We start from the raw sequence: 26,689 nt of genomic DNA, 5'->3' as shown, positions 1-26,689 counted from the left end.
CAGAAGAGGATTCTTGGAAGATAGCAGACTGTGTCAGAGAATTCCAAGCTTTCCAGATTTCTACCTCAAACAAAACAAAATAGCACCTCTGAGTGAATGTAGAATGGTAAAATTAAATAAGAGTTTGGATAGAAAAGAAATGCTCTGGGACACCTGAGAAGATACAAAGAAATATACCAGGAGAGAGATTTGCCTTGCTAACTCCACTGAAGCAGCAAGCAGTGAGCCTTGAGGTTAGCTAAGTTGAAAAGTAGCCTCAGCCCTAGTTACGGGAACAGTATGGGAAGTTGGTCATTTGAATAGATCATTGAGGGATCTGTTAATAATGGGCTAAATGCATAGCTGCACTGCTATTGAGATTTGTCTCTGGGAGAAAAGAAGCCAGCACATGCCCAGTAAGTGCAGAAGCAGCAGGGTAGAGATGCTGCTGGCTGTGAGCACTTACAGAAAAGGAGACTTTTTTCAGTTCCATCATAGAGGGGAGAACTGAAGGAGGACCTGAGACCAGATATACAATACCCCATACTCTAGGACTAGAGATGATTATACCCACAATCTTCTATATTTTTTTAAGTGAGCAGGCAAAGGAGAAAGAACCTAAGTATAAAAAGTTACTATGGGAATGGAGAAGACCAGGGTTGTCTTCAGACAAGGATATTGTAGCAAAAATATTTCTTCTCTTCTAAGAGTAACATCAAATGATCACCTGCCCCAAAAAAGAATTCTTAGAACTCAAAAAGAACTTCAAAAATCAAATGAGAAAGCTTGAGGAAAAAAAAATTAAAAGAACATTCCAAGAAAACAAGAAGATTATGAAAAGAAAATCAACAAACTGGAAAAGAAGATCCAGAATCTTAAGGAAGAAAATAACCCCTTGAAAATTAGAATTGGGGAAGACGAAGCCAGTGAAGTGTTAAGAGGCCAAGAAATATAAGAGAACCTGAGATATCTCCTAAGAAAAACAACTGATCTGGAGAAGAGATCAAAAAGACAAAATATAAGAATAAGCAGACCACCCTGAAAGCTATAATTAAAAAAAATCTTGATACAATGATATAAGAGAAAATTAAAGAAAATCGTTTTAAATAACTTTTTATTGATAGAACCCATGCCAGGGTAATTTTTTACAGCATTATCCCTTGCACTCATTTCTGTTCCGATTTTTCCCCTCCCTCCCTCCACCCCCTCCTTAGATGGCAAGCAGTCCTATATATGTTAAACATGTTGCGGTATGTCCTAGCTACAATATATGTTTGCAGAACTGAACAGTTCTCTTGTACAGGGAGAATTGGATTCAGAAGGTAAAAATAACCTGGGAAGAAAAACAAAAATGCAAATAGTTTACATTCATTTCCCAGTGTTCTTTCTTTGGGGGTAGCTGCTTCTATCCATCATTTATCAATTGAAACGGAGTTAGGTCTCTTTGTCAAAGAAATCCACTTCCATCAGAATACATCCTCATACAGTATCGTTGTTGAAGTGTATAATGATCTCCTGGTTCTGCTCATTTCACTTAGCCTCAGTTCATGTAAGTCTCTCCAAGCCTCTCTGTATTCATCCTGTTGGTCATTTCTTACAGAACAATAATATTCCATAACATTCATATACCACAATTTACCCAGCCATTTCCAATTGATGGGCATCCATTCAATTTCTAGTTTCTAGCCACTACAAACAGGGCTGCCACAAACATTTTGACACATACAAGTCCCTTTCCCTTCTTTAGTATCTCTTTGGGGTATAAGCCCAGAAGTAACACTGCTGAATCAAAGAGTATGCACAGTTTGATAACTTTTTGGGCATAATTCCAGATTGCTCTCCAGAATGGTTGGATTCATTCACAATTCCACCAACAATGCATCAGTGTCCCAGTTTTCCCGCATCCCCTCCAACATTCATCATTATTTTTTCTTGTCATCTTACCTGAAATTATTTTTTTTAAAAGGTTATCCAATGAATTGCCAGACTTTCAAGATTTTATTGCAAAAAAAACCTGAATATAAAGACAATTTGACATAAATGATCCAAAAGAAATATAGGGTAAACATCAAAGGGTAAACCTCAAAGACTAATTATAAGGGACTCGATAAGGACAAATTGTTTATATTTTATTTGTGGAAATGTAAACTATATTTAAGATTGTCATTAGTAATTAGGTAGTTAGAACAAAAGATTGGGGTAGACCTGAGTATGATGTGCCATTAAAAAATAAAACTGTAACTAAAAAGTAAAAAGAATAATTATCTTATATGAAAGAGGTATGAATGGAAAACCAGAGGAATTAACTGAGGGAGGAGGGCAGGTAGTTCTGGAACACACTTTCATCAGAATGGGCTAAAGAGGGAACATTATATATATATATATCTAGAAGAGTATAAAATCATTCTAGAAATAAGAGGGAGAGGAAATAGAATAAGGAAGATATATAAGGGTATATAGATTAATGAGAATGTGATAAAGTTGAGAGAAAAGGATAAAAGAGGAATCCTTGGAGAAGGTAAGATTAAATAATAGGAGGTCAAAGTACTTGCTTACTTGTAGCTTTCTTGAGGGACTTGAGGAAGAAGAAAGGGAGAATAAAGAATAAAGTAAAACATATGCAGAAGAAAACAAAGAAGCATGAAAAAGATGGACAACTCTAAACCCAATGTATAATATTATAAAGGCACTATTGAAGACCAATTTGGCTGAATTATTAACAGAATATGAGAGGGAGAGGAGTGTCTGATGAGGCTTGACAGTTGGGTTGGGGCCAGGTTTTATGTAGCTATAGAAGATGAGTTTATATTTTATTCTTGAAACAACAGGAAGACACTGGAGTTAGTTAACTCTGGGAATGACATGATTCATTCTGTATTCAAGAAAAATTACTTTAACAGATTTGTGGAGAGTGAACTTGAGTGCTGACAAACATGAGGCAAGACCAATTAGGAAACTGTTAAGAGTTTCCAAGGGAGTCCAAGGGAGAGGTGATGAGGACCTTGAACTAAGATGGTGACTCTGGGAGTAGAGATAAGAGTTTACATGTAAGCGATGTTTTGTAGGCAGAAATGGAGAGATTGGCATTTGACTGGATATGTTGGGTGAGAAAGAGTTAAAAGGGTCAAGGATAATGCTAAGATTATGGAGATGAAAATTAATGGGAGAAAATGGTGTTTGACAGAATTCTGAACCATATTCTCAAACTTCTTGATATAAAGTCATAGACAGAGTTAAGTCCTCACAGACATGGGTATAATCTCCCACATGTGTGGCTTGGACATGTTGTTAATATGTTGTTCATAACAAAATCCTCTCTCAGGGTAGAGAGAGAGCAATTTCATTTCTCTTCATTTTCAAGTCTGCCTAACAAAAGGTTATAATATTGGGCAGTGTAAAAGGAGGATTTGTGATGGGATTCTGATTGTTGCCCCCAGCCCAAACGTCACAGAAATTTTCAATCATTAGCTTAGAGATATAGGTATAGGTCTATATGGTGTATATTCCATTATCCATCAAGGCTAGACATACAATAGAAATCAATCAATAAGAAAGTAGCATCAACAAGATGTAAGTCAGGGCATTAAACCACAAACTTTGATTAATCATTCCCCCAACATGATGCCTATGCACTATCCTTCTTTGCTGTCCTTTGGACAAACGTGATGAAGTCAGGCTAATCATAACATTATTATCATACTTTAATACCCCACCTTGGGCTTTTTTTGCAAGTATTTTGGATAACCATATGCAGAGTTCTGTCAAAGCTTTTGGATCTTCCCATGTTGGCAAACTTCCTGTAACCTAAGATCTATATATATTGTAATATAACCACATTTCATAAATATTTTTGTCTTGTTTTGTTGGATTGCTAACTCCTGGTAAATTCTGAAAAGGAATATGCACCATTCTGAGTGTGTGATTCTAGACTAATCTTAATAAAATGCCTTTACTTGATTTGGAGATGGCCTGAGTCCTGAATTCTTTCAAAGACTGAACTGCAGATTATTGGTTTAGACATAAGTGGAGTATAAACTCTCTCTGGCTCAGGATTCTCATAAATAAGGGTCAAAATTTTTTGCTGCCCATATGCACAGCCCTTTTTCCATAATAAAAAAAAGCTCCATCTTAACAAATGAATATGTATTTATCCCTGAAGACCAAACAGATGGCAGAGCCAATTCTTCAACTGTCCTTCTAGGTTATAAACCCCATTGAGTTAGTAAGATAAATAAGAAATTTGCTAACTTTAGAGTAGTTTTTTGTAAGTCACTTTTCCAAAGTTCATTCATTCAATTTAAAAAGTGCAGTGATTTGCTTCTTTTATTATTTTATATTCTTTAAAGTTTTCTTTGATTCATTCACTTTCCTTTTTTTTTTTTTTAAAGACATTGATCTTGCCTCAAATCTCTCCCTAGTCCTGGAAATCATCCATATAAGTGCCAAAGTAATTTTCTCAAGGTGCAGATCTGACCATGTGATGAATCAGGTCCAGTGGCTCCCTGTTACCTTTAGCATAAAATAGAAATTTTTCTCTTTGAAAGTTCTTCACAACCTTTTCCCACCTATCTTTCATGTTTCATGTAATATAATGTTTTTTTTTCCAGTATATTACTTTACTTCCCATACTTTTTGATCCAGCCAAATTGATCTTCAAGATCTTGAAACATTGTGCTCCATCTACCAATTCTGTCTTTGTATTGGTCATCTCCTATGCTTGTAATACATTCCATCTTTCTAATTTGAGCACCATCTTTTGCATGAAGCCTTTCCTGACTTCCCTGATTCCTAGTGTCATCCTTTCCAAATTATCTACATTTAATTTTTCTTTTTCTTTATTTTTAAATCATACTTTGTTTTTTCCAATTACATGCCAAAACCATTTTAGCATTCATTTTTTACAAGATTTTTCAGTTCCAATTTTTTCTCCCTTCCTAAAATTGTAAGCAATTTGATATAGGTTATAATGTGCTATTATGTAAAACATATTTCCATATTAGTCATAGTTGTAAAAGAAGAAACATACCAAAAGAAAAAACACACACACACACAAATAAGGAAGTGCAAAAAAGTGTGCTTCAATTTGCATTCAGAGTACATCACTTCTTTTATCTGGAAGTAGATAGCATTTTCTTTTATGAATCCTGTGTATTTGTCTTAGATTATTGTATGATTAAGAAGAACTAAGTCATTCATCATCACACAATGATTCTGACACTCTCTACAATGTTTTCTTGGTTTTGTTCATTTCACTTGGCATCAGTTTGTAAAGTCTTTCCAGTTTTTTCTAAAATATGCCTGCCCATCATTTCTTATAGTTCAAAAGTATTCCATTATATCACATACCACAGCTTGCTTGTCCATTACCTAATTTATGGGCATCCCCTCAATTTCAAGTATTTTGCTACCACTAAAAGGACTGCTTGAAATATTTTTGCACATGTAAGCCCTTTTGCCCTTTTTATAATATTTTTGGGATACAGAACTCGTAGTGGTATTGCTGGATCAAACAGTATGCTCAGCTTGGTTGTTGTTTGGGCATAGTTCCAAATTGCTCTCCAGAATGGTTGAATCAGTTCACAACTCTACTAATAGTGCATCATGTCATAATTTCCCCATATTCTCACCAACATTTGTTTCCTTTTTTTTTGTCATATTAGCCAGTATGATATGTGTGAAATGATACCTCAGAGCCATTTTAATTTGTAATTCTCCAATCAAAAGTGATTTAGACTGCTTCTTCATATGCCATTAGATCACTTTTTTGGTTCAATTTTGGTCTTTTTAGCAGAGTTTAGAATCCTTCTATTTCATTGAATGGCCATTTTTTTTTCCTCCTTGAAGTATCATACTTAAATTCATTGGGTAGATGAATCTTAGTTATAGTCATAGCTCCTTTGCCTTCTAGAATATCATGTTCCATAATTTCCAACCCTGTAATGTTGTGGTTGCCAAGTCCTGTGTAATCCTGATTGTGGCTTCTTAATATTCAAATTGTTTCTTTCTGGCCACTTGCAATATTTCTTCCTTGAACTGATAGTTTTGAAATTTTGGCTATAATTTCCTGGAGATTTTATTTGAGGATCTCTTTCCTGAGATGATCAATGTATTCTTTTAATACTTAGCTTCTAGGATATCAGAACAGTTGTTTGTTTGTTTGTTTTTTCATAATTCCTTGAAAGATGCCGTTTATATCCTGCTTTTGATTATGTCTGTCAGGTCACTGACTGATTCTGACAATGTCTGTCCTGGGTTTGTTTTCTGGGTCAGTTGTTTCTGCATTCTCCCAAGGCTACACTGAAGCATAAGATATCTGGCTTTTGGAGATTGCTTGTTTGTCTGGGGCTATGCTAAAGCACATGGCAGACTGCCTATTCCTCTGGCTATTCTGAAGTTAGTAGAGTGTAGGGTGATCCTAGTTCTGGCATTTACTTATTCCATTTCACTGGGCCTCAGGATCTCCCACTGGTTTGCTAAGGTGTATCTTGCTAGGACATTTCCTGAGGCTGCATTTCCCTTTTATCTGAGACAGATCTTTTTTTCTGATCTTCAAAGTTTCTTAAGCTAAAAGACTGTTTCCACTCATCATTTGTTCTGGTTCTGCTGTTGTAGGATTTGTTTGGGAGTGCTACTTCATGGCTATTTGGAGATCTACATGGGAGAATTATAGTGATTTACTCTGCCATTTTGACTTCTGGAAGTCTCTAATTCTGAATTTAACTATTTTATTATTTATTCTCTTTATATTTATTCTGTATATGCTTATCTAATAGCCAATATGATAGCTATTCTTATATAGTATTTTCATATTTGTAACACAAATATTTCATTTTATCTTTATAATAATCCTTGGAGGTAAGTGTTATTGTAATTCCCATTTTATAGATAAGCAAACTGAGGTAGTGACTTTCCTGGGGCTATGTAGCTAGCAAATGTTTGAGGCCAAATTTGAACTTTCTGATTCGAACCACTGTGCAATCAAGCTGCCTATCCATTCATATTTTCTTCTCCATTAGAATGTAAGCTCCTTGACACTAGAGCTTATTTCATTTTTTGTATGTGTATCTCCAATCTGTATATACCACCCTCATCAAACCATCTCATCCTCCATCCATGACAGATACGGCACATGGACATTCAGTTGAGCAAAGAATCAAACTAGAAGAAAGTGAGTTCAATTTCTTTTTGGAAATTGCAAATCTCCTTGAATGGTTCCAAATTTCTGCCTGAAACAAAGAACTTCCTTTTAAATACCAGGTTCATTGACTATGTGTAAAAAAGAACACTACATTTTCTGGAGAATTAAAAATTAATATTACCCAAGGCCAATTGAGAAAATAATGGAAAAGTAAAAAAGACTGCCATACATAGGAAATAAGGAACTCTTAGGAAGAACAAAAGATATTATCAAATAAATGTCTGATTAAAAAAATTAGATGAGCTGGTCATGTGGCAAGAGGAAGAGATCATTGATGAGTAGCTTATGTACTACAGTCCTATTTTCACAATATGATGAGAAATTGAGAAATGCTAACACCATAGTGAATGAATCCTTTCCCTTCAGTCCTGTGGAAAGCTTATAGGAGAACTGGACAAGAAGTAAGCAGCACCATTCTTAAAATAATATTGTTACTATAGACAACATTTTCTTGGTTCTTCTCATTTTGCTGTTTATTTGTACAAGTCTAGCAATATTTTTCTAAGATCATTGACTCCAAGCATTGTCAAGAATAAATAGGTTTCAACCTGTACTTTTGAAGGGAATGGTCACATCAACAGGACTGATGGATTGTTGGAGTATTTAAACTGATTTGTTAGCTCTGTGCTAACATCCTTGTTGCTCAACAATCCTCACTCCATGTAATTTCTTATGCTATGTTGTAATGGACCAGAACTCTGTACTTGAAACAAGGGTCCTTACAAGGTGTTAACTAAGTAAAATTGATAAGACAATGGTTATCTAGTTTATCATGGTGATTAATAGTTCTCTAGTTCAGTACATGTACTTAGTACTTAATATAGTTCTACAAGATTCACACCTACGATGATATAATTACAATAGAATATATAAGCTGGGATAAACTCAGCCAGAGACATTCATTCCATCTCCCACCTTTGTGGTGGCTGGAGGCTGGAGCACAAGCCCTCGAATTCAGAGAGACCTTCCATCTTTGATCAGGCTCCTGGTTGCGCTCCTTCATTTCTCCACTGAAACCAAGTCCCGTCTGAAGGACCTCCAGAAAACTAGCCAGGCCCCAAATAAAGGAGACAGACTTTGAAGGAGATAATAAAGAATTTGTGGACTCTATCCCTGGCTATTCTCATGGTGATTACTCTGCTGAAATGAAGGCTAGTCCCAAGACCTCCAGAAAACCAACCAGAACACTACACTTTGTGTTTTATTTTTAACGTGCAGGTGAATTGTTACTTCTGGGGTTCAAGCAGCTATTTACCCATTTGAATTATTATATTTTGGATAAAAATATAGATATCTTTATTGGGTTTTCCATATCCTTTCTTAATAGAACTAGGAAACTTCTGGATAGTGGCTAAGTTTGTCTGGTTCTTTTGATTGATATAGGAAATTATCTAATTTTTTTTTTTTTTACTTCACTACATAATCTCTGTTTTTTTGTTTACTTGTTTGTCAGTCATTTCCAACTGTTCATTGTTTTTCTTAGGAGTTTTTCTTAGGAGATATAGAAGTGACTTGCCATTTCCTTCTCAAACTTTGCATTTGAGGAAATTGAGGCAAACAAGATTAAGTCATTTGCAAAGGATGACATGGTAAGAGTCTGAGGCTGGATTTGAATTCATGTCTTCCTGGCTCTAGGCCAAACACTCAATCCACTGTATTACCTAATTGCCCTTTATAAAATGAGCCTTTTCTAATTTGTTCTAATGGAGGAAACACCTGTTATCTTCGTGAAATTTGGGGACATCCACATCTTTACCTGGTATCAATGTACATTTTTCTATTTGCCTGAATTTTTCTTCTGAACTGACTTTTAGAATAATACTGATGAGATCCAAAGAGTAACCATGATTTGACAAAAATCACCCTGTACGTGACTTTCTAGTGGAGTGCTCTAGGGAATTTCTATTGGCATATGTTTACTTCAACAATTATATCATATTCAATTACTAGATTGAAGGCATGGAGAGAATGCATATCTGTTGTGACTGACACCAATATAAGAGGTATTACTAACACATTCAGTGATAAAACTTAACTTGAAAAAGGGCTGACCAGAATAGGATGATGAGATAAATACATTTCTGCTGCAACTGAAAGATGGGGTAGGATTTTAACAAGCAGAGAGAGCAAGGAGAATATTTTAGGCTCTTTTAGAGCTTCTAATCATCACATTCTTGGGATGCCCTTCTTCTTCATTTTTCCTTTCAAAATCCTACTCCATCCTTCAAGAGCCAATATAAATACCAGTTATTTAAATGAAATGTGATTTTATCCTATTGGATATAATCTATTCAACTTCTGTGTTCCCGGAATATTTGGCTTGCACCTTAAACACTGCACTTATCAGATTCTGCTTTGTATTATGCTTCTTTCTATGCATTTCTTTCATTTTACTAAATGAGGAGTGAGAAACCTTTTTTTCTGTTAAGGGCCATTTAGATAGTTATAAAATCATTCATGGACCATACAAAATTATTAATTTATAGAACTCAAGTAGTGGAATGTTGTTGTACCTAGCTTTCAGTTCATCATTGCCTAGTGTTGCCTTAGCAAATGATTTTGCAGACCTTATACAGGTTGCTGCCCAGATGATAATGCATCCACCCCTATACTAGTTGGTACGCTTCTTGAAATCAAGGATTCAAATCTATTGATCTTTATATGTATACTCTACCCCCATTCTTATACAGATCAGTGTATTGTGTTTAGTAGACTCTCAAAAAAGTCTGTTGAACTGACTTGTTAAGATTGGCCAAATCAACATTGCTAAAAATGTTATTTCATTATAGTGGTCATAAATCTCAATGGTTCTCTGAAACATGTTACTGTGTTTTTAGGCAAAAACAATGAAGCCAAGGATTGCAAGAGGCATCCTTGTCCATTTTCTTCTGTTTGGACAATAGTACACTCAAGCTACATGAGAAAATATTTGTGAAATTCAAAGAAATGACATTTCCTTTAAAGATTTGTAATTTCTGTCCTTTCTTCTTATCTTTTTTTTTTTTTTTTTTTTTGGATGAGGCAATTGGAGTTAAATCATTTGCCTAGGATCACATACCTAGGAAGTGTTAAGTATCTAAAGCCAAATTTGAATTCTGGTCCTCCTGACTTCAAGGTGGTGCTCTATCCACTGCACCAGCTAGCTGCCCTCCTTTCTTTTTATTTAAACTGCATTATGCTTGTTCAAATTAGACCTATTTCATTTTGCTTTTCCTTGAGTGGACATATAGAACAACAGTCACCATTCCTTGTATGATAATCCTTTATATATCTGAAAACTCTTTTTGTAAATGTCTCCTATTAGACTAAAAAATGGCAGTAAATTCAATTACACCACCATTTCGAAAGTATTGTCCTATAGATTAATTTAGCACAATGCCTTTCACATAATAAATAGGTGCATATTTATTGAACTGAATGAAATGTATCTGGAAACTTAGTCAAATTACGTTTTTTCTTCCTTAGACAATATAATTTCATTTAAAAGATATTCTACTAACAAATATTAAAAGATTTAGAAGACACTAAAGAAATTCCATTCTTTATATTTACTTCTTTCTCTTTCTCCATTGTATAGTCTCTATGCACTTAGGAAATTCAGAATAGCTGGGGTCTACATTGTTTTATGTTCTTAATATTTAAAAGACATTGTCACAAAGGAAACAACAAAACAGCTTGTTCATTAGTAAACACAGCATGTAAGTTGAAACAGAGGGACAGAAACAAGACTTTAATTATAATCATGAATTCCTTTCCTTCTCCAGAAAAGGTAAGATGACTTCTTTTTTTCTAGCAGCATTGGTCTCTAGGGTTCACATAAAGAATATATTTTTTCCATATGTAGTGGTAGTCAGTATGAACTTGATCATCAGTGCCTAATAAACCACAACATGAATTCCCAATGAAAGTGAACTGATGGGTATTTCAAGTACAATTTTCTCAGAATGCTAAATGAGTAAGTTGAAAACAATTCTGTTCAAGCCAGTTTTCAACTTTCTTATATTGAAACTCTCCTAGAGAGGAGGAGGACCATTAGGAATGATATGCTACTCTTTGTTCTGATTTGTGTTCCCTATAAAGCAAAATTATGTTGTAATGCTGCCCCATCATGCGATAATTTCTTAACGCTGGATTTCTTAGTGACCCCCCTTCATTACTGGCCATTATCCCACTAATTGATAAAAACCCCAGAAGTGAAAACTGCAGCTTAAACTACATTAAGATTTCAATAAATGCAAATAATCTGAAGCCAGATGTGGAACATAACAACATTCTAATGAACTTCCATCACTGCGCAATTCCTTTCTTAGTGTAGTATTCATTTGTAGGATAAAAGACAACAAAAGAAAACAACAACAAAAAAAAAAACCCTCTACTTTGATTCCAAATCCAGTCTTCACATTAGTAGAGACTGTCTTTGTCTACAACCAATACAGGATGCTGAACACGTAATAATGGAGACAATATTTGTGCACTGCTGGAGTGCTTTTGGATGATTTTATTTTAACAATACTTAATGGCCAAGTAATGGAAATAATGAGCTGAAGTGAAAATCCAATATGAGTTTAATGAGCAGAATACTTTGAGTAGGAGAGAGAAAAAAAATCTCTTAAATGGAAAAAAAAAAAAAGCTTATGAAACATGTTACTACTTACTGCTCCTTGAGCTTATTTTATAGATCATGAAATATAGTCCCTAGTGTTAAAAGTCATTTGAGAAACCATCTTAAGGTAGAGAAGGCATCAAAACGTCTTTAAAATAATTTATTATTTCAGTCACATTTCTTAGATCCACATATAGGTATCTAAATGTGTTGCACATGAACTATAAAAGTGACTATGACATTCCTTTAGAACAATAACACGTTTCTTAGGAACTTCTCTCTTTTTAATAGTAAGAGAGAAAGAGAAGGCCATACTATATATCTAAGTTCAAGACTTGAAGTAAGAGATCTAAAATTCAATTAATAGGTTCATGAGCATATCAAGGGAGTAACTCTACTTAATATATAAATGGTGATATATTTAAGGACTATTTCTTATTGCCACAGGTCACTAATACTGAATCTGTTGTGTAGTTTTTATGTTTTTCTGTGGTATGAAAAATAGAAATTTGAAGTAGGTTACAGTTGTATAATACCAAAATAACCAGAAAATTGAGTTTTGAGGGAAAATGGTGGTAAAACATGAATCAATATGGTCCTTTGGTACTTTGTATACACAAGTACCGGTTGCCTAGTTAAAAATTTTATCTGTGAATCAGATTTCTGGCATTGAATTGACATAACTTAAATAAACTGTCCAACATAGTATGGAAAATTATAGATTTGGCATAGGAATTAAAATTTTAAAGTTTATGATTTTTTTGTCATGTTCCTTAATCACTAGATTGCACATCTTTATGCAATTCAAATTTTCATTGTACTTCTTAATGCCTTAAGCTATGGCAGTCTTTTCTGAAAATGTTCTCTTTTGGCTTTGATAATAGTGGCATGTGTTTAATATTTAGAAATTACTATTATAATGCATTTCTTCTTCATTGCTCTCCTTTCTTTACATAAAATTATTTCTTTTGCCCACATAGTAAGCTACAATTTGATTTCTGAATTTCTTCTCTCAAATGAATTCAAAATAATTGTTTTTGGAACCAGCTTAGATAGCCTGGGGTTAATTCCTTTGAAATTGGTTTTCCAATAGATAAAAGTCCTTAGAGTAGTGCACATGTTTGAATACAGTAAGAATTAACCTGAACTTTCACCCCAAATGTGAAATAGCTGCAAAACAATCTATTCTGAACCTTGAAAAAGTTAACTATTTCACCTCTACATAATTAGGTTATAGTCATTTTTAGGAGTTACCCAAAAATAAAAAGAAGAGGATTAGAGATGTAGTGTTGGACATTAGAGAACATCCAGACTAACCTTTTTATTTTATAAATGATAAAAATGACACCTTAGAGGTTAAGGTTATTTACATTGACACCATTCTATTCCTCTAGCCATTTTTTTCTGCCTGAGCATCTGTTCACATATGACCTTATAACCTATTCTGAGTTTGAACATTTTTTATAACATAGAAAATATGAAATTATTATAGTAATAAATTGTAGGTTCCTTAATGAGAACATGTAGAAATTTCTAAATATCTTGGCTTTTTTTTTTTTTATTTTGCAGAAATAATGATTAGATAGCCATTTCTCAATTACTTGGAGTAGTTTTGTAGACAGGCTTCAGCATGTTAGATCTATGACCCTTTTTATAGTAGGATTCTGCTGTGGTGGCACAGAATACAGTTTTAGCTGAGCCAAACATGTTGACTTTCTGAAGTCAGTTCAGCACTAATTAGAAAGGCATATCTTTGGAGCAATCTTATTTACATTGACTTTTCATAGTGACAATTATTAATGGAGACCAAATATATTATGTCTAACAGCATAGTAAAATTTCATCTTTCGGACTTGATTCAATAGTGCTCATAGAATTGTGAATTTGTTGTATTGTCCTGACAGAATGCTATAATTATATTCTCAATTTAATATAACTCTATTGATTTAGCACAGTAATGTATCACTCACAGAGACGAGTTCTTAAGAATCAGTCAACTAAAACAGCCAGATCTTCCAAAGGATTCAAATCTAATTTTTTCAAAAGCACAAAGGGGACCCTTCCAGAGAACACCTTCCCTTTTTTTCTGTCTGGTCCAGTGAAAAAGAAACCACAACTATCAAAAACTTTATGCTGAGATCCAACATCAGATTTAGAATAGTAAGCAAACATATACTGGTAGTATTATTTGGAAAGCAGCAGCATGGTATAACAAATAAAGGACTAGTCTTCAAAGCTAGCAAATACTGGTTATGTAACACTGGGTAACTGAACCTTTCAGTCAGCCAGGAAGACCATAAATTATAGTACATTTGCAGCTATGCAGTTGTGCAAGGGGTTTCCTTATAGGGAATTCTCCTGATGAAATGTCAGGCCCAAATCTTTTCCTTTCTGCCTCTTGCCCCAAAAGGAATTGAAATAAAAGAATTTCATCTTGAAGTCATAACAAAATTGAGGGCTCTTATTATCTAAATCTACTATCCCTGCTAACTTAGGATCTGTGAGGAAGAGGAACAATCTATGTACTGTCCAGGATGGCTTTCTGGAGGTCCTCTGGACCAGCCTTGATCTTAGTGCAGGAGGCAGGACAACCACCACAAGGCTGGTCAAAGATAGAATGTTTCTCTTTCAGTGCTTCTTAACCCTTATATACCTTATTGCAATTACATCATTACAGCATACTGATTATGTGTGAACTTAGAGAACCATTACATCACCATGCTAAGGATTAGGTATATGTGAACTAGTAACCACTATCTCATCAGTTCCACTGAGTTAACATTTTTGTTTCAAGTGTACTTCTCCAGAGTTTTGACTCTCTACAAATCTACCAGACTAGTCCCAAACCACATTTTTTCCTCCATATAAACACTGTGTACTATGAACTCAAGACCTCCTGTCCTCAAGACCAGCTCTTCTCAATTTTGAGCTGCCTTTCAGCATCTGAAGTTATTCAATTTTGAAGAGATATTTAAGAAAGAAGCAGAATAGTCAAAATTAATTCAAACCTAAATAAGATAATTTAATTCTACTCCAAAATCCTTTGACAAATCTGTTTAAAGGCAATGATTATTTGAGATATCATAGGTCATCCAGTGATGACCATTCCTTTTAATGTGCTCAATATGTTCTGCCAGAAGCCAAACTTGCAATTCTACTACATCAAAAACAGTGGCCTCTAATATAATCTCAACATTTTAGATTAACCTATGGGATGAAAGGGGAAATTCAATCTCTATTCTATCTCTATGCTACTTTGAAAGAGCTGTGACAAAAACTTTATTCTCTATAGGCAGAATTAAATCCAACTATTGACAAAGTGGCAAAGAGAATGTGGGGTTTAACTTCCTGGAATGGCTCTATGCAATGTCAGTGACTTGATTAAACACTCAATTCAAGCAAAAGTAGCTCTTTTATTTATTTTTAATAGACATCATAATTTCTATTTTTTGTGGCTTCTATTAATTAGAGGTAGACTATACTTGGACAATTATAGTAACCCTCTTCCTCTGACATGATCTGGGTATTATCTTTAGAACATTTGTTTTTCCAGAAAGCCTAACTTTAAAAAGCTGCAATAACAAATCTATGAACAATTTCTGAGTTAATTTATGCTGGAATGAAACAAAAAGAATAAAACTTAACTTCTTACTCCCAAATATAAGAGCAAATAATGTAAATTTTAAAGAGATGAGTTATAATGATAAAGCATATGTACTTTATTACTGCAGTAAATATTTTCAATTTCCTAAAACAAAGCCTAATACAACTATTATAAATGATTTTTTTTCATTAAACGACAGGAGATATTCACCTCTAAAAAATTTTAGATCAATTCTCTCAAGGAATGAACTTGTTTCCACAGATGAATTTTGATCATACTGCTTAGGGAAAGGTAATTCTTTTTTTATAGTGTGCAAGCATGAAAATAAACTGCATTTCCAATCTATGAGGCTTTTCTAGTCTGAACTGGAACTTTCACCATTCAGGTGAATGTCATCAAATATGACCCCACTGTAGATGCAACACATTGTTTTAAAACAGCAGGTGTGCACTATTGTGACTCAGTGATATCTTCAGTTTGGGGTACAACTGTCTCATACAGATAAAGGAGACTGATTGGATTGAATTAGAACTTTTTGTTTCCAATACAGTCATCATTTAGAAATATCCTTATTCAAACCAATTTACACATTCTTTTGTCATGCATTCACATTCTGTCCTATATCTAAATGTGAGTTACTTACAACCAATGAAAACATAAAACTAACAGCACAATGATTAAATTACTTAACAGACATCTGACCTCTTGTTCTCTCTCACTGCTTTGTCTCCCTTCTTCCAAGAAATTGTTGGTTTTGGAGAACCTTGAGGTTTGCACTCTATGAGAACTTCTTGGCCTTTGGTAATTATTATTGTTTTCTTCAGTTGATTTAGTGCAAAAACAGGAGCTGAGGCTGTTAAAAAAAAAAAAGAAATATATTCATTTTTGTAGAAACAACCATGGATGTTTACAACCATGAACTTTCACTAATCATTCTTCAGAAGTGTGCATTTTTTCTTTGAAACAAAATTACAATACAAATAGAATGAGCACTAATTTAACTTCAGATTTAAATGGAAAGACTATAATTTAATTTTTGTCATTTAGCAAAACCTTGCCACTTATCTCTTGCAGAAGGTCATATTACTTGCTATATTTGAAACTTGTTAGATCAATTCAGTTAACTCGCAACTGATATGAAAGCAAAATTGCAATCTCTAGCTAAAGGTATTTTCCTATAAAATAACCTGCAGACAAGTAGATGTAGGGGGCTGCCGTCCTCTTCACCTCCCTATGAAACATGCTCCATATCTAAAGTCAAATTAACACTGTTCCCAACTGCTTCCTGAGTCTGGTGGGTGAGGGACAGCTGGCTCTATTACCCACTCTGGTCTCCATGTGGCTTTTAAAACATGGAAGCGAAAGCAAGCACATAGGAGCTGCCATGATTTGCAGATAAAAAGGAAGAGAGAGAGAAGCAGACTGTTCCATTATGTATATTCATCTAGTCACCAGCTCTTTTGGCTACATAGACAATAAGAGGATTTTTGTGATTTCTAAATGGAATCATCCAGCAATGAGTCACTCATGATTAGAAGCTGCCCTTCTTTCCCCCAAGCTTTCACAGTTACAGGGCCTACAAAATGGCAATCCTGAATTTTCTTTGGGGAGGGGAATGAAGTGAGCATCCTGCCTTCTCCCCCGTCCCAGACAAATATGGACACTTTCTAAGACATTCATGGGTATTAAATCTGAGACTAATCTACAAATGACAGATCCTTTTCTTTTGTCAGAAACACTTTGAATCTTATTTTTCAGCTTAATAGCACTGAACTGAACTCCTATAAACACACAGAGAAAACGTCCTTTTATTTATGCATATTTGTGAGGTTTGGGGGTGAGGGTTCAGAACTTGTGCTCTGCTCTCTATGCAGAAGAGATCACATATCTTTTGTTTTAGGCAGATCTTAGCTTAAGCCTTTAAAGTCAGACAAAATTGAACATTCTTTAAGTGATAAATGGATTATTTACATATAAAAAATAGACTTCATAAGAAATGATATTAATCTTCCTGAGCTGGAAAGGGTATGGTTGTTTATAGTGATCCAACTACTTTATTCATCTCAATGTTGTTTTCCTTTTGATTTTAGCACCATTCTTTTGAATCTTAAAAGGAAACTGAAAGGCATATTTCTACAAAACATAGTGTATTAGACTTTTAGCAAGAAACATAAATCAGATCATTACATGTGGGAGATTAGGCATAGCAATAAATATAATCTTTTTATACTTAAGTATGCCACTACAAGCCATGAGACACAAGTTTGAATAAAAGCAATAGAAGTTTGTTTTGTTTTTTTTCCCCCTCTGACAATAGAACAATGGCCTCCAACATTATATCTGAGAAATCTAGTATCTGTAAAGATTTTGTGGAGCAAACTGACCATAAACTTAAAAAAAAAAAAAGAACAGAAACCTAAAAGTTTTAGGGAAAAATACAGGAAAAAATAAAATACTCAAGATTTCAAATGATAATTGTATAAAGAAAGGAAGTCACCCTTTTTTGCTTTCAAATTACTTACCTAAAACTTTTAGTTCAGCACTGGCATAAATGGATCCATATTTGTTTTCTGCCAAACACTGATACATTCCAGCATCCGACTGATTCACATTGTGGATCATCAATACACCATTAACCATCTCAACCCTGCTCTGTAATAGAATAGAAATAACATCATTCTACAAAGTAAATAGAGGATGTAGAATTTCTGAGTGATAAGTCAGAGACTATGAACCAAACCTCTTAAAATCAGTGAGGTTAGAGCACAATTTTGTGTCTCAATAGAATTTATTTGCTATTTATACTTTTTTAAATATAGGATTTCCCCTCTCTGGTAAGAGAACAATAGAAGCTTAGCTAGGGGAAAAAAAAAAAAGGTAACAACACCATAAGTATATATATTTTTTCTTTATATGATTTGTTTAATTTATTCAGAATTTGTCATATTGCCTTGCCAAATAAACTGCCTTTATTATATGTTAGAAACCTAGTGATAACTCACTGGAATTGGTAGAAACAGTGCTTGAGTTTACACCTTTGAGAATTCACACATTGGCTCACACATTGGAGTTCACAAGTAGGGGAGCTACACAAAACTTTGTAACTTTGTGAATTCACACCTCCCATAATCCCACTCTCAGAGGAGGAGTCAACTTTTGGATTCACACCTTTAAGAGATCATATATAAGAAGCTCTTAGAGCTTCAGTGAGTCAGTCAGTCAATGAAGGAGACTGAGTCGGAATTGAGCTAAAGGCAGAAGCTGGAAGAGCCAAAAGACAAGCTGCAAGAGCTCTTGGAACCAAGGAGGGAGAGAGACCTCTAAGAAAGCTAACTGGGCCCAAGGAAAAAGACAAGACTTGGAAGGAGAAAATAAACTTTGGATTTTATCAGCTGGCGGTATTTGAGATGATTATTACTCTGAACTGAAACTAAGGCTGCCTCCAGAAAACCTCCCCAAAAGTCCTGCTCCCACTGAGGACAATTATATTATAAAAAAGAAGAAGAACACCACAATTATATTCTGTTTGGTAGTTCTGTGAAAGATGTGGCGGGAAAAAAGAAATAAAGTATATGTGTGTGTGTGTGTGTGTGTGTGTGTGTGTGTATGTATGTTTATTTAGACATAATCTTCAGTGGAATATTAAAGTTTAAGACACATATGGAGTTAATACTTTACAAATCTAGTAATAAAATTAAAAATTGTGGAAGAACTTTTGGCAATCTAAATCAAATCTTGTAGCCAGTTTTCCCCCACCAAACTAAATCACTACAGTGTGATTAAGTCTATCATTATTGTTTAAAAATACATTAGTTCCCTTGTCTAAGGACACATACTAGAAGAGAGGGAATTCTTCATTCTAAATTGAAGTGTGCTGATGAATGAATGGCTATATTTATATAATACTGAGACTTGGGTGGATATTACTCTAAAATTGTCAAAAATGAAAAAATGCAGCCAATCTATCATTTGTTCAGGCCATAGAATGCCAAGCAACTAATATAATTATTATTATGATCATTACTTTTTTTACTGAAATGTTAGAGAGAATACCCACATTGAAGAGACCATATATCTATCAAAACACTGAGTACCAAATTGACCAGTAGTTTTAGTGAGTTATGGATAAAATCTCAGATATTTCCATCACTTTAATAAATTACATTAATTATGTATTAAATTGGGAAAAATTAAAGACAGTTTCTTGGATAAAGGTCTCAGATCTTAAATATATATAGATTTTGTGAAATTTATAAGAATATGAGACATTCCCCAATTGATAAATGGTCAAAGGATAGAAAAAAAGTAGTTTTGGTGGAAGAAAACCAGAGAGAGAGAGAGATAGACAGACAGAGAGATGGATGGATAGATAAATGGATATTATAAATAGATGTTTAATCTATATATACACACATATATTCATATATACATATTTACACACATATATTCATATATACATATTTATACACACATATATCCATATGTGTGTGTGTGTGTGTATATATATATACATATATAATCATGAATATATATGGTCATGAAAACTGATAAATTGTCATTGATTAGAGAATGCAAATTAAAACAACTTTGAGATGTCATCTCATACTTATTAGATTGGTTAAAATGATACTGGGAAAAATAACAAATGTTGATGGGGATATGGAAAAATTGTGACACTAATACACTGTTGAAGGAACTGTAAACTGATCCAACTATTTTGAAGAGTCTGTAATTATGTCCAGAGTTATGAAACTGTATATTCTTTGACCCAGCAATACCATTATGGGGTCTTTTTCCCAAATGATCAGGAGAAAAATATAAGAATCTATTCTAATATATTTATGGTAACTCTTTGTAGTGACAAAGAAATGGAAATTGAGGGGATTATATCAATTGAGGAACAGTTAAACAAACAAGCTGTGGTATGATTGTGATGGAATATGATTTTGCCATTAAAAAAACGATGGGCTCAATGATCTTAGAAAAAAATCGAAAGACTTGCATTAGCAGAACTGAGAAAATTTTAGATACAGTAGCAACAGTATTGCTTGAAGAGTATCTAAAGATTTTGCAAGGGTGAATGTTGAGAACTATGCATGTGCTTTGAAAATAAAAAGCTTTATATTAAAAAAAGAATATCTATGAACAAGTAAGCCATTCTGATTATTATAACATTCAAATTAACCACAAAAATCTTATCCACCTCCAGAGATAAATAGAACTATGCTGTGAATGATTTTAAGAGTGTGTGTGTGTATATTTATTGTGAAAAGGTGACTTTCACTATTGTGAGGTGAAGAGTTATAGATGGGATATATATATATGTGTATATATATATACGCACATATATATAATTTTTTTAAATTTGTATTTTATTAAAACAATAGCAATGGCTAATATTTATGTACTACTTTAAGATTTACAAAGATTTTTAGTAATACTATCTCATTTGATACTCATAACAACCCTGGGGAAATAGGTGCTATTATTATCATCACCATTTTACAAATGAGGAAACTGAGACAGATAAAACAAAGTGACTTGCTCAGGGTCACACAATTAGTAAATATCTGGTGCTAGATTTGACTTCAAGTCTTTCTGACATCAAGTATAGCTCTCCATCTATCAAATCACTTAATTATCTTATTTTAAATATATTCTTTGATACTGCAAGTCACTTCATAAAGTACCTCAGTATTTTTGACAGAATTGTTCCAATCATACAACACTTAATATATTCACTTAAATTCTTGTTTTAATTTTTTTTCATAGTTCACAATTACATAATGTCATCCAATTGGTTTTGGGACCATGACGGCTGGGACTGAATAGCTCTCACAAAAATAAAACAAGCAGAGGACTGGAAAACCTAGGTTTAAATTCTACCTCAGACTTTTTTCTGTGTCACTGTAGGTAAATCATTGAACCTTTCTGGTGCTCATGTTTTTTATCTGTGGAATGACAGTTTTAGACTTCTTGGCTTCTAAGGTCCTTTTTAGCTCTCAATCTCTAATCCTATGAGCCTAATACAACCAAACAAAGAAGGAAAAACATCAAAGCTAGTTATTTAGCTTATCAATATTTCTAATTAAGTAGAGAGAAATGGAACTATTTAAAAAGAAAGGCACAAAATATAGAATGGTCTAGCAGAAAGAACTCTAAAATGGGGATCAGGAGTTGCCAATTTTGGTTTCAGTTCTGACTCTCTGAACTCTGAAATTTTGGGTAATGTATTGTCAATTAAAGAGAACTGGATTACAAGATATTCAATGTCCATTTTTAGAGACAATATCTGATGCTATTATGAAAATCCTTTTCATTTTCTAATGAATTTTTACTTTAAGAAGAATATAAATATATGTGTATATATTTATATACACACATATATGTGTGTATGTATGTATGTATGTATATATGTAAATAGGGTAATAGATGTTTGGTGCACCTAAACCACCTATAATGGTATCACACATGCAGAAGATGCTGTGGAGTCTGTTTCTAGGAGATTGTGGAAGTGATAGATGTGCAAATATTCTTTCTTGGTTTACCATATGATTGAGAACAACCTTTTTTCCATTGGCTGTATAGTCATAATTATCTACATCTTTGAAATTACCTGATTGAATACTGTTCTGACTTTTTCCTGCATTGAGTCTGAAGATAAAGAGATTCTTTACTCGCAGCTTGTGACATCAAATGGTAAGGAAGAGAGTCTGTGGACCTTCTTGTTTCCTCCTTCCTTTAAGGCATATGGCCCCCAGAATGATAGCTTTGGGCCTCCTATTTCATTTTTTTCCGTTCTAGGAATAGTAATTGGAGTCACCAGTCCCAGCAAGGAGTCTATTAATCTAGGCTGGTATTGTAGAAAACTCAGCAAAGAAATTCAAGGAACAGGGTGGGAGATATTACTCAGAAAGCTGGGCTTAGGATTTGAGCTTGTAAGGACTAACATTATGACAGTTTTAGACTTCTTGGCTTCTAAGGTCCTTTTTAGCTTTCAATCTCTAATCCTATGAGCCTAATACAACAAAACAAAGAGGGAAAAACACCAAAGCTAGTTATTTAGCTTATCAACATTTTTAGTTAAGTTGGGTAATAGATGTTTGGTGTACCTAAACCACCTATAATGGTATCACACATTATTTAGCTTATCAATATTTCTAGTTAAGAGCACCACTGCTCTAAGCTGTAAGCCTGGTTTTTCCCCCTCCAGCTGAGGTAGGATAAGGAGCATTGTGACTCAAGATGTTGGGAGAAAATGTCTGTATAATCTTTTTTTTTTTTTTTGAAGTAAATATTACTATGTAAAACAAAAAAATTCAATGTTAAAGTGACTGAATGGAAGTGAGGTACTAAAATTGGGGGAGAGGGGAGTAGATGGTGGCTTAAGATATCTGTGGAGAAAACAAAATGCCCAGTTTTGTTAGAAATCCAGAGAAGAGTTAAAATGTACAAGGTCTGGACCTGTAAGAAAGAGGTCAGAATATCCCTCCTACACCAGTGATCAAAGCAACAGAAAAATATAAGTAACAATGATAGGCCATAGGCAGGGATCAGCCTTTCATTTTCCCTGCCCATCACTATTTAAAGACACAAAGAGAAATCTGCTGTTTTTTTCATGTAATTTTAAAATGGACAACTCCAAAGAATAGAAAGTTTTTCCTTTTTTCCCTTTTTTTATGTACTACAATTACTGGCTCACTGAATACATTACCTGTGCCAAGAGAGGGACTCCATTCTTCAACCAACGGTATGTGGGCCTGGGCTTTCCAGTAGCTTTACATTCCCATCTGAGAGGGCTACCACTGTCTAAATGAGTATCATTCAGCTTCTCTACCCAATGTGGGTAGTCTGCAAGAAATCAAAAAGTGATTATTTCAATACTTAGGCAATATTCAGCCAATTCAAAATGTACCTAATTGAATATTCAGCATCTTTTCCTCATTAATTCCTATGAATTTCATTAATAACTATAGGTGCTTGGAAGACACATTTATGAAAAAGTGAGAATCAAGCCTAAAAATGTTGCATTACATACAGAATATAAAATGTACAGATAAAGTGACACTATTGCGGATAAACAACACTGCTTAAAAATATACTTCTTTAATTCCAACAGATGGTCTTGTTTTGTTAGCCTACTTACAGGCATTGGACTCAATTCTTAGTCATTAATTGGTGGTAAGTTTTTAACATAAAGATGATCGTTAACCCTTTGAAGATTTAGGGTAATGGTTAAAAGGTTATTTTTGTAATTTTGAATTTGATAGCCACAACAAATATGACCAATTTTGTGTATGAAGAACAGAAAAAAAAAAAAGATCATTTCATTCTATCATTAGATATAGTTTATGTATTTTGGTGTGTGTAATACATTCAATATAGTAGTTTTAAAGCTATTCTGCTTAACTATGTATCACCCTGAGTATATTTCTGTTCTTTTTTGTACATTACATAAAAAGATACTTTGATGACACTCTTTACTTTTATTTTTTTAGTGAGAGTAACATTTATTATCCATAGATAGAATTTAAGATGTGAAAAAAGCCCTTTTTATATCTTACAAATACAAAGGGAGAGAAATTATGAGGAAAACTTTTGAGTATGATCTTATTTTATATTCTAAATATGATAGCTTCAATAAAAGGAACATTCCAGTCTTGTCTAAGATTGAAACAACTTTCAAAATTGTGCTGTTTTTCCAGAGATATTTATTTGTCTAGCTTTTCCTTCCTTTGGATAAATTATTGTTTTAAAGATCATTTATTTATATTAGATTAGGCAAGAAAGCTTTAAGATTCATAAATTCAAAAATCTTTTACTAAATGTCTTTAGTGGATGTTTTTTAAAAGAAAGAAAATACTTTATCTTATCTTAAGCTTTTTCCTCCCAAAATTGATGTATTAAATTACTATATACCTTTTTCTGTCTGCTTCATGGATTGCTTCCTCCCACCCTAATGTTTTAACCATCTACATTGAAAACTTAAATAGATGAAAAACATTCATTTCCCAGTTGTAGCATGAAGCCAAATGGGTACTTCACTGATTTAGTTAATTCACAAACACATCTTGGACAAACACATCATGTACATTAGAAGACATACTAAGAATTATATAGAAAGACGATACTAGACTGGAATGAGGACTATGCTGGAGATAGCTTTTAATAATTTTTACAAATTAAAAATTTTTCAGTGTAAGCATTTACTTAGAAATCAAGATATGCTACATATCAGTCATAGATATATATTTTTTTATTTTTAATTGTCTAGACAATGAAATAATGAAGAAAGTAAAATTCAGATTGAACTTAAAAGTGAATTGTATGTATATTTCTCTTCCCTGCTCCCCATCTTCCCATCAGAAACTTGGTTGTTAAAAATTTACTTTCACATTCCTGACTGGAATACTTATGTGAAGTGGAAAAGGAAAGGACATATAATTCATTAAGCTCCTACTGGGTGCCAAACACTGTGCTAAGAACTTTACAAGTATTTTCTCATTGATATGGGGAATAATGTACATTAGATAATTTCTAATTGTTTTTTGCAAGAAAAACTCATCTCTGCAGTATCTATTCTTCTCCTAATGATGCTGTCATGACTTTAAATCATAGATCACCATGATTTCAGGACAATCCAATTTAAATAACTCAGAGGACAATGGAATAACAAATGATAGCTGCATATGATCGGTGTTAGGTTATATGTCTGCAGAAAGCAAAGACAATTGCATATCCAAATGTTGTTTCTCCCATAGTACCTGCATACAGTAGGCTTTTAATAAATTGTGTTTAATAAATGACGAGCATGTGAGAAGGAATCACAAGGTAAAAATCAGTGTTAAGGTAATTACAAAATGTGAGAATGAGAGATGACAGATAGACCCAGTAACTAACTACACTGAAACCCCAAACAATTCAAAATATTTTTAAATGAAAGCATTGCATAATTAATTGACAAGCTTCACTATGGTTGATTTTTAGAAAAATACATGGATAAGGATTCTGTAGAATGAGAAATTATAAGATAACTTTGATAATTTCTAGGAACATACCCTAATCAATCAATAAACATTTATTACTATGTTCTAGACACTTATTGAAGAATTTTCATATATTTTATGAACATTTCCACAAAAGAATATTTTTAAATAAGTCAAAGCTGGTTTGATAATAATTTCCACGATAGTGGCTTATACTTTCATCTAATATAACTTTTAGATGTTCACACTTGAGTTTTGAGGCAAAGAAGAGTAGGAAAGCTCTATAGAACCCTTTATGGCAGAAATCAGTTTATGTCTCATAAAGAAGCAATGAAACCATCATGTTTATAACATTTTCAAGGAAACAAAGTCAGGTTCCATTACATTCTGCAAATATATATTTTCCTATTCAGTCATAAGTAGGCTGCCCAGTGAAGAGTCTATTTGCCTTTTGAACCATTTCACACTAGAAATTTTAGTTTAAGTTTTTTTTCTACTTCCTTCAGAGGAGCCTGTATTTTTCTATAAAAATTTAAACAGAATTCTTCCTACCAGACTTTCACTAATTACATACATAAATATATATATGTACCCAGTCAAGTTAGTGCTACCGTTTCATCTTCTACCTTTATTTGCCAAACCTATGAACCATAGGGCAGAAAGACCACACTCTTCCCCTAAAATTTTGTAGATAGGAAAAGTATCTGTGGCAGGAAGCCACATTGAACATATACTACCCTGAAGGGTTGTATACTTGCAAGGCTGCTCTCTAAAACTTGACAAAAATGACTGCCAACTCACCAGTCAGTTCCAATTTCTTTTTCTAGAAAATGTCCAGTTCTTTCTACTGAGAGATTAATGCTTGGTATAACCATGGGTTCGCCTGTGTCCATTTGGCCCAGAGTTTATAGTTAATTGTGCATGACTTAACAAGAGTTCACAGATTGTTTCTTACCATTTTGTCTTCCTACCAGGAGGTACATAAGTACTAGCAAATGAAACCAACATTCTCAAATATTCATCCAATGCAAATTGTTACAGTCTATGGATGACTGGCCAAGGGATACAAGACAGCTCTAGGAAGAATACCAAAGTATCCTCTTACTATATGCTATGCAATGTGCTGTTTATAAAAAATATTATTCTCTATGATAACTAAATTTATTCCCCCTCCAAGGATTTAATAATATTTTATTTTTCCAAAAACCTATAAAGACAGTTTTCAATGTTCATTTTTGCAAAACTTTGTGTTGCAAAATTATCTCCCTCCCTTCCTAAGACAGCAAGCAATCTGATGGAAGTAGAATGCAATTCTTATA

The 26,689-nt window shown here is 33.6% G+C and overlaps 1 protein-coding gene across 1 annotated transcript in view; it reads right to left on the bottom strand.

The window, feature by feature from the left end:
* CNTN5 (contactin 5) overlaps positions 1-26,689 on the bottom strand; it is an 853,760-nt gene that overhangs the window by 271,982 nt on the left and 555,089 nt on the right. Inside the window, exons 8-10 of the mRNA XM_051986848.1 lie at positions 23,099-23,235; positions 17,907-18,036; positions 16,087-16,237 (exon numbers count right to left, since the gene is read on the bottom strand). Coding sequence (XP_051842808.1) covers positions 16,087-16,237; positions 17,907-18,036; positions 23,099-23,235 — 418 coding nt within the window. The remainder of the gene's footprint in view (positions 1-16,086; positions 16,238-17,906; positions 18,037-23,098; positions 23,236-26,689) is intronic.

This window comes from Antechinus flavipes, chromosome 3, assembly GCF_016432865.1.
Source record: "Antechinus flavipes isolate AdamAnt ecotype Samford, QLD, Australia chromosome 3, AdamAnt_v2, whole genome shotgun sequence".
NCBI lineage: Eukaryota > Metazoa > Chordata > Mammalia > Dasyuromorphia > Dasyuridae > Antechinus > Antechinus flavipes.
This window is presented reverse-complemented; position numbering and strand designations above follow the sequence as displayed.